This window comes from Monodelphis domestica, chromosome 6 (genome assembly GCF_027887165.1).
Source record: "Monodelphis domestica isolate mMonDom1 chromosome 6, mMonDom1.pri, whole genome shotgun sequence".
In the NCBI taxonomy this organism is placed as follows: domain Eukaryota; kingdom Metazoa; phylum Chordata; class Mammalia; order Didelphimorphia; family Didelphidae; genus Monodelphis; species Monodelphis domestica.
Window position 1 is genome coordinate 46,626,313 of NC_077232.1, and position 9,774 is coordinate 46,636,086.

The 9,774-nt window shown below is 40.7% G+C and overlaps 1 protein-coding gene across 2 annotated transcripts; it reads right to left on the reverse strand.

Moving 5' to 3' along the window:
• Positions 1 to 247: 247 nt before the first annotated feature.
• On the reverse strand, positions 248 to 6,324 carry FSHB (follicle stimulating hormone subunit beta). Of its 2 annotated transcripts, NM_001032983.1 has the most exon segments (3): positions 248 to 498; positions 5,877 to 6,039; positions 6,289 to 6,324. In NM_001032983.1, coding segments are annotated over 2 exon segments (390 nt in total). In that variant the 5' UTR covers positions 6,036 to 6,039; positions 6,289 to 6,324; the 3' UTR covers positions 248 to 267.
• Between the last annotated feature and the right edge of the window lie 3,450 nt (positions 6,325 to 9,774).

Consider the following 9,774-nt stretch of genomic DNA (forward strand, 5'->3'; position numbering starts at 1 on the left):
GTATAAGGTGCTTTCAAGATGCTACTGGACCCAAAACTTCCTCTACTTGAAGCTCCCATTGATGTCCATAGAACAGTTATCAATAGGAGACCAACAGCCAGGAGCCTCCGAGAGCTCCCCATTGCATGGTGCTTATAGATTGGGGACATTGTGAGTTCAGAGCTTCCAGGTGTTAAAATTCCCTTCCCTTCTTACTTTACAATTCCCTGGATACTGAATTTTAAATCAGTAGTTTAGAACCCAGATGCCCGGAAGAGGGACGAGACTTTATTCTTTCCTTTCATTAAAAGAGCAGTAGCTGGGTCCTAGTCCTCGCACGGTGCAGTCGGTGCTGTCGGTATCACATGACCCACAGTGGCACGCGGTGGCCACTGGGTAAGAATACAAGGAGTCAGCCTGATTGGCACAGCCCGGCAGGCTCATGGTCTCGTAGACAAACTCTCTGAAGGTGCACGCTTTCTGAATATTGGGTCTGATGGGTTCCTTATAGACGAGATCCTAGAAAAGACAGGAAAGCGGTTAAGAGGCTTACATGACGCCATCTGCTTCTATTTGGGTTCTGCTCTAAGGCTTGTGAATGAAAATGAAATGGAAGTTGAATGTCTCGCCCTCTAACATTTACCCACTGAAAACCAGAGAATCTCCTGCTCCAGGGCTCCCGAAAGAAGATCGGCTTTGTGTCACTTCTGGATAGCTCTGGACATTTTCTAGGAGACACAAACTGTTTTTTCGAAAGTCCTAAAGCAACTTTCAATTTGTGAGAAAATAACAGGGATAACAGAAGCCATGACAGCTGGAAGGGTCCTAATCTGAGTTCTTCATTTTACCGATAAGGAGGTTGAGGCTCAGAAAAGTGAGTTGACTAGTTTAAGGCCAAAGAATTGGCAATCAGCAGCCCCATTAAGCACTTTCCATGCTAGAGCCTCAATTTGAAGAAGCAGAGAGATGGCACATAGTAGACAGAATGTTAGATTTGGGGGCAGCTGGGTAGCTCAGTGGATTGAGAGTCAGACCTAGAGACGAGAGGTCCTGGGTTCAAATCTGTCTTTAGACACTTCCCAGTGGTGTGACCCTGGGCAAATCACTTGACCCCCATTACCTAGCCCTTACCACATTTCTGCTTTGGAACCAATACGGATTGATTCTAAGATGGAGGGTAAGGGTTTTTAAAAAAAAAGAATGTTAGATTTGAAATCAGGAAGATCTGAGTTCTAATATGGCCCTAGATGATTACTAGTTGACATTTTCATGGACCATCTTCCATTCCTAGCATGCTCTTCCTCCTTACCTCTTTCTTCTGCCTTTTCTGGTTTCTTTTAATTCCCAATTAAAATCTTATCGTGTGGGCAGCTAGATGGCATAATAGTGCCAGACCTGGAGTCAGGAAGACATCTTCTTCCCAAGTTCAATCTGGCTTTGGAAATTACTGGCTAGGAAAGTCACTTTACCTTTTTTGCCTCATTTTCCTCATCTGTACAATGATCTGGAGAAGGAAATGGCAAATCACACCAATATCTTTGCCAAGAAAACCACATATAGGTTCACAAAGCATTGAACATAACTGAAACAACTGAACAACAAGAAAATAATTAATTTTCTGCAGGAAACCTTTCATAATTCTTCTTAATTCAGATGCTTTCTATTTGTTGATTGCTTCCAATTTATCCTGCTTATGTCATGTTTGTACACAGTCCTGTGCTTGTTTCTCTCCCAGTAGACTATGAGCATCTTGGGGGCAAAGGCTTCCTTTTGTCTTTTTTTACATCTCTGGTGCCTAGCACAGTGACTGATATAGAGTGGGCACTTAATATTTATTGATTGACCTCTGGACAAGTCACTTAACTTCTGCCTCCATTTCCTCATCTCTAAAAAGGAGATGATAATACTAGCACCTACCTCCCAGGGCTGTTGTGAGGGTAAAATTTGATAATATTTGTGAAGAGTCTTGCAAACATTAAAATGCCATGCAAGTATTAGCTATTATTTAATAATAATAATAATAATAATAATTATTATTATTATCATCATCCAGGTTTTCTTGGAATGTACATGAGAAAGAAAATTCCTTGCAGGGTAGTAAGATTTTTTTCAATTACTAATTTAAAGTAATATTTGTGACAAGTGAAAACATATATTACTGAGGTTTTTTAAAAAACCGTTACACTCTTTTAGTGTTAGTTCTAAGTCAGAAGAATGGCAAGGGCTAGGCAAAATCAGGGTTAAGCAACTTGCCCAGCGTAACACAGCTAGGAAGTTTCTGGGGCTAGATTTGAACCCAGGTTCTCCTAACTCCAGACCTGGTGCTCTATCCACTGTGCTCCCTAGCTGCCCAGGTACCTAGGTTTAATTGCACATGAAAATATTTCCCAAGACAATATTTTGACCTATCACCATGTATTTAGAGAAAAAAGTCATAATTCAGGTTTCTTGACTATTTGCTTATATCCAAGTCCAAGGGACTCCTCTGCCCTTTAAACATATTTCTCCCTTTTGGTGTTGGATGCTTTGCAGATTTTCTCTTTTTCAAGGGATACCAAAACAGCTTACCCTAGAGTTGCTATTTATATGAACAGATTATTAAGGGGACTTTAGAGATTATCTTTCCTAACACTCCCCTTTTAATAGTTGAATACATTGAGATCCAGAGACTTGAAGTGACTTGCCTAACTAAGGTCATATAGCTAGTTCATGGCAAAACTATAATTTGAACTCAGTACCTTTGAGTCTTACCTAGTCCAAGTTGTTTCCACTATTCCATACTGTTTAATACAAGTCAGAATTTAGCATGGGGCATATAGAGAGAACAACTGACTCTCAGACAGTAGAAAAAGACTCTAGTTTTGGTCAGTTTTTTTTTCTTCTAGAGGGTGCATACCTACATTTTTTTACAGATGATGGGCAGAGAGTCTAGGCTATATGTAATAAGAAATTGTTTGGATTTCCTTAGAATAATGCCCAAACATGAACCTTCTCAAAACCAAGCTCCTTAGAAGCTAAGAGATTAAATACTACTAACAAAAAAGCAACATCAATCAACAAAACACAAAATAAATTCTAGTAGGTACAATCAGAAGAATGTGAAATCCTGGATGGCAGAGGCTAATTGTTTTCTTTGAATGCCTTTTACATAGATTTTACATAGTAAATTCTTGCTGAAATGAATTGGATAGATTCTATTCTCAGCCTAAAAATGATACCCTTAATCCCAGAATTTCTCCCCATTCTAATGCATTTGTCCCTCCTTTGGGGAAATGGGAAGGTAGGATATGAGGTTGAGGATGGATAAAGACTTGAGTTGGCAGCTGTCTGTAGACTCAGTAGAATTTAAATTCCCTGATGTCAGAGACTATGCTGCTGCTTCTTTTTTGCATTCTCATAGCCTAGCAGTGTCATGCACACAGTATGTAAAAAATGTTAAATTTAATTGAATTGGACCAAGCCTTCAGAACTGCAGTGATGAAGGCTGATCTTATTCACAGCAGAGGATAAATTATAGGACATTTGTTAGCTTTGATATTGGAGAAATAAAATAGAATTTTTTTATGATACTGTTGAATGTGTTTTGATTTTACCTATAGAAATATTTTGGACTGCCATGTTGTCAAGTATAACTTTGATGCTGACAGTTGAATTTTTACCATGATTGACCTTCCACATCAACCTGGGAATTCCCACTAATGTTATCTCTGAACTGTTTAATCCTGGGCAAGTCTTGTTCGCTCTGAGTCTTAGTATTTTCTTCTGTAAGATGGATGGAGTTGGAGAGTGAGTGAAGAATGCTGGATTCAGACTCATACCACATGTGTTTAAATCCTGATTTCTTTACTTACTAATTGACCTTGTTTTTAAAGCCACTTAACTCCTTTCTGTCTTAGTTGCCTCATCTGCAAAATGGGTGGTTTGGGTTTAGCATCTTCTAAGGTTTCTTCTAGCTTTAGATCTATGATTCCCTGATTCCTAGTAGTTGATTGGAGTTTTTGATTCAGTGTACCCAAATAGAAGCGAGAAGGTGTATGGTATGGTAGAAAAACAGAGGATTTGAATCAGAAGACTGGATTTGGAATCTTAGGGCTATTACTTATGAATTAATTATGTGATGTTGGGCAACAAGCTTCCAGTACCTCAGCTTTCTCTTACATAAAATAAGGACTAAAATGATGCTAGATTGGCTTAAAGGTACCTTCCAGAACTCAGTCCTGAAAACTCAACCCTATGTGGAAATGACTAGTGGGAGTGAATGTGACTAGACTTGGAGCCAGAAAGGCTTCGGTTCAAATCCTATCTCAAATAATTAAAAGCTGTGTAATTCTGGGCAAGTCACCTAACTTTTCTGAAGCTCTGTGCTATCATTTATAAAACTGGCAAAATAGTTGACATTTACATAGTAATTTAGAATTTACTAAATGATTCTTATGAATGACCTTATTTTAATTCTTTCATAAGCAGTAATTAAACACCTAATGTGTGGGCACTGAAGATACAAAGATAGTCAAAGACCTAGTCATTGCCTACAAGGAGCTCATGGAAAACTATTAGAGAGACAACATGTAATTAATCAGGTACATGAAGGATATACATTTATGTGCATGTGTATTTCTGAGAGAGATAGACAGAGATAGACAGATACTCAGAGACAGAGAAACAGAGAGAAAAGGAGAGAATGAGACAACCAGAGAATCAGAGACAGAGATTGAGAAAGAGAAAGAAGAGACAAAGGCGAGAGGGAGACAGAAAGAGAAAGATAAAAGAGAGAGAGATGGACAGAAAGAGAGAAAGAGAAAGTAGAGACAAAGATGATAGAGATGAAAGAGAGAGAGGAAGAGAGAGAGGGGGGGGACAGGGAGAGAGAGAGAGAGAGGGAGAGAGAGAGAGAGGGAGAGAGAGAGAGAGAGAGAGAGAGAGAGAGAGAGAGAGAGAGAGAGAGAGAGGAGAGAGAGAGAGAGAGAGAGAGAGAGAGAGAGAGAGAGAGAGAGAGAGAGAGAGAGAGAGAGAGAGAGAGAGAGAGAGAGAGAGAGAGAATGTCAGAGAAGGGAAGACAAAAGCAGCCAGGGGTCTTTTCTTGAAGAAGATTGTATTTGAACTGAGTCTTGGAGGAAGTGGAGGAAACTAAGAGGTGAAAGTGAGAAGAGGCAGTATCTGCATAGAAGAAAGGTATAAAAGGAAATAGAAAGGAATTGAAGTGTTCTGTTCAGGGAAAAGAAAGTAGGTCACTGTTATGAGATAATAGAACACGTGGAAGGGATGATGTGTTGGAAGACTGAAAACATAAGAAGGGGTCAGGATGAAGGACTCTAAATGCCAAGAGAAGACTTTATATTGAATCCTGGAGATAAGAGGAAATCTGTAAAGATTTTGTTTTTAATACTCAAAACAACCTGAGGAGATAACTGTTGTTATTATCCACATTTGACAGATGAGAAGACTGGATCTTAATGAGATTAAGTAACCTGTCAGGACCACCGAGCTGGTAAATGTCCCAGGCAGGATTTGAAGCCAGTTCTTCCTGATTTGTCCAAATTCATCACTGTCTATCACACCACAGAATTATCATAAGGAGTAAATAAAATAAAATATGTAAAATACATTTGTATATTCTTATGTCTCTCTGTATTATTTTTCCTGATGGAATATAACTTGAGGGCAAACATTGTTTTTATATTTCCCAGGATCTAGACTAGTGTCTGGCACATGGACAGTATTTAATAAATAACTGATTTCTTGTGGTATTTTGCAAACCTTAAATTGTGACATGAAAAAAACAACCAATTGTTACCAAGATATCTCATTGATAAAAAACATGTTTTCTGGGGGAAAACCCAACAAATTTTGAAAGGAAATATTCATTTCCTCCTTCTCAGGATACCTGCATCCCTTACCCGTGTGTGGCAGTAACCAGAGCACCAAGTAGTGTTGATGCTGATACAGAATTCACACTCCTCTCTCTCCACTGAAATGGTGATGTTGGTCAGTACGCAGCCATTGCACCAAATTGCTTTCCAACAAACGAAGAAGATGTAAAACTGAGCTGTCTTCATCCTGCTGTGGGGAATGAACCAGAGATTTGGGCTCCATCATCTCTCAGAACCCTTCCATCTCAATCTATGATCTATGCTTGGAATACCCAAAAGGCGAGGCTGAGTTTATTCCTGGAGAGCAGCTGAAATCCATTAATCCCTTAGAGAATTCCCATAAATTTAGTTTGGTTCTTAAGAAACTTGAAAATCTGTGAATTGTGAAAGTCACCTTCTCTCAAAAATAAACAATAAAAGTGTAGCTTTTGAGACTTACCTGTATTTTCCTGGTCTGTCTGGATGATTAGGAAGGAAAAAAGCTCTAGACAGAGTAAAGTCACAGGCTCACCTTTTATACAAAATCAGGTGTAACTTACACCTTGGGGATTTACAGGGTGTTAATGTGACCAATGCTGGCTCAGTGCTTACTGAAAGAGGATAAATGTTTAGATAGACAGTGAGATCAAATCAGGTTAGAATGTCTAAGACTGGAAGTCATCAAGTTACCAGAGATGTTCATTTTGTAAAAGCTAGGCACTCTACCCCCACCCTTGCTTCCCCAAACCCTTTCAAATCTGCTCAGTTTACTCAGAACTAACTTGTTTGCTATAGTTCCTTTAATCTGTGTAATTAAAAAATAACAATTGATATTTTGAGAACTTTAACATTTGCAAAGCACTTGCTTTTTCACAAAACTCTGTGAGGTAGACATATTTTAAACCTCATTTTTATGAATAAGGAAAATGAGGCTCAAAATGGCTAAGAAGTTCCTAGACAATGGTGGGCATGGAGGGTCATCTAGATAGTAAATGGCACAAGTGGTTCTTTGTAGTGACCTTATAATTTAGATGTTCAAACCCTCATGTGTCCTGACTCCAAGTTCTGTGTTCTAACATATACCACCAATACTTTCTTATTCCTTCCTTCCCTCCTTCCCTCTTTCCCTCCTTCCTCCTTCCTTCCTTCCTTCCTTCCTTCCTTCCTTCCTTCCTTCCTTCCTTCCTTCCTTCCTTCCTTCCTTCCTTCCTTCCTTCCTTCCTTCCTTCCTTCCTTCCTTCCCCTACTATGTGCCAGACACTGTGCTAGGACCAGAGTATGTAAAAGCAAAAATGAATTGCTCCTACTCTCAAGGAACTTCCATTCTATCTAGAGAAATAACACACACATTTGCAAATAAATACAAATTATTTTATTACTGAAAAATAAATTTCAGAGAGAATAAATAGCTGATGGGATATCAGGAAAGGGGTTGTGTAGGAGTTAGCCAATGAACTGAACTCTGAAGGGAACAAGGCATTCTATGTGGCAGAGATGAGGAAGAGCCACATTCCAGACATGAAGGATACAAAGCATGAGAAATATTGTGAAAGTAGATTTGAGAAGATCTGACAAATGATTGGATGTGGGCAGTGAGGAAGGGAGAAATTCTGCTGTAGTTAGTCAATCTGTTGAAGAGGTAGGTCAGATAAATGGATAATAAGCTATCCCAAGAGCACACTGAAATGGCATTGAGGCATCAAAATGACATTTTGAATGTCATTAAATTTTGGAGTTCTCAGAAACCAGCAGACCTCTAGTACATGATAACCAGACAGAGCCAGGATCTCCTAGTTTCTAGTTGCCTTGGTCTGACCTAAAAAAGAAAACCTCATATTCTTGATTTTTGTTTCTTCAGTGTGAATTTCAACCTCAGGGTAACAAGATCATAGTCTGAAAGCTAGAAGGGACCTTTACAGGTCTTCCGGTCCAATCCATTCTTATAACAAGTGAAGTAAGAGCATTGTAGTGTTCTGGAAATAGTCAAGCAGATCTGAGTTTGAATCCTGCCTTAGACACTAGCTATGGGAGTATAATCAAGTTACTTAATCTATTCATTCAGTTTCTTCATTTGTAAAGTAAAGGAATTAGAACAAATGGTTTCTTATGGGAGACCAGCTTTAAATATGTAATCTTTTGACTTGCCTGATTTGAGGCAGGATTCAAACACTTCACCTTCAAAAACAGGGATCTTTACATTGTATCACTGGGTCTCATCTCCTTTTAATTTTATTATTAAAAGAAAGTTTTGTGATGAGATACAGGGAAGAAAGGTGGCACAGTGGATATCATGCTGAGTCTGGATTCAGGAAAATTAATTTTCCTGAATTTAAATCTGGCCTCAGACATTTGCTAGCTATGTGACCCTGGGAAAGTCACTAAATCCTGTTGGCCTCACTTTCCTCATCTGTAACATGAGCCAGAGAAGGAAATGGCAAACCACTTTAGTGTCTTTGTCAAGGAAACCCCAGATAAATTCAAGAGTCGAATGCCTGAAACAAGTGAAAAACAACAAAATGAGATCCAACACATTTCTAAATCGAAGAGGGATTCCTTTTGGAGAGTGAAGTCTTCCTCAAAGTCCTTCTGGCTTGTGACCTTGTAGTGGTTGAAACTTTTCCCAGTACATTGATGTAAGAGAGAAAGCTCTGTGTTTGCTATGTCTGTTTTTGAATGTGAATTTCAGTCTTAGGGTAATAAAATTATAGATTGATAGACAGAAAACCCCTTTACAGGTCTTTGACCTACTCATATTAACAAGTAAGAGGGCTGAAGCCCAGAGCCCTTAAATGCTGTACTGAAAGAGATTCACAATCATTCCAAAAGAGCTTGGTTGGCCTGAGCATTTAAAAAAGACAGAGTAGATCAACAATGTCTCATGATGTGAAGTGGGATGAGCACATCATATATTTTGTTTATCTGACAATGACCCCTCTCCTCTCCTCTCCTCTCCTGTCCTCTCCTGTCCTCTCCTGTCCTCTCCTGTCCTCTCCTCTCCTCTCCTCTCCTCTCCTCTCCTCTCCTCTCCTCTCCTCTCCTCTCCTATCCTCTCCTCTCCTGTCCTCTCCTGTCCTCTCCTCTCCTGTCCTCTCCTGTCCTCTCCTCTCCTCTCCTGTCCTCTCCTGTCCTCTCCTCTCCTGTCCTCTCCTGTCCTCTCCTGTCCTCTCCTGTCCTCTCCTGTCCTCTCCTGTCCTCTCCTGTCCTCTCCTGTCCTCTCCTCTCCTCTCCTCTCCTCTCCTGTCCTCTCCTGTCCTCTCCTGTCCTCTCCTGTCCTCTCCTGTCCTCTCCTCTCCTCTCCTGTCCTCTCCTCTCCTCTCCTCTCCTCTCCTCTCCTCTCCTCTCCTCTCCCTCTCCTGTCCTGTCCTGTCCTGTCCTGTCCTGTCCTGTCCTGTCCTGTCCTGTCCTGTCCTGTCCTGTCCTCTCCTCTCCTCTCCTCTCCTCTCCTCTCCTCTCATCTCATCTCTCCCCTTCCCTCTCCTCATCTCTCCCCTTCCCTCTCCTCATCTCTCCCCTTCCCTCTCCTCTCCTGTCCTGTCCTCTCCTGTCCTGTCCTGTCCTGTCCTGTCCTGTCCTCTCCTCTCCTGTCCTCTCCTCTCCTGTCCTCTCCTCTCCTGTCCTCTCCTCTCCTGTCCTCTCCTCTTCTCTCCTCTCCTCATCTCTCCCCTTCCCTCTCCTCTCCTCTCCTCTCCTGTCCTCTCCTGTCCTCTCCTCTCCTGTCCTCTCCTCTCCTGTCCTCTCCTCTGCTCTCCTCTCCTCATCTCTCCCCTTCCCTCTTCTTCTCTCCTCTCTTCTTTTTCATCCATACGTTTGTTTGGGTCTCCTGTTTTCCTTTGGACAAAAGCACCAATTTAGGTGTTCTATAAAAGGAAGGGCAGAGTGGGCTTTTCTACATGTGCCTCTGTGTAGCTTCATATACATGTGAGCAGCTTCCAAGAATTGTTCAATG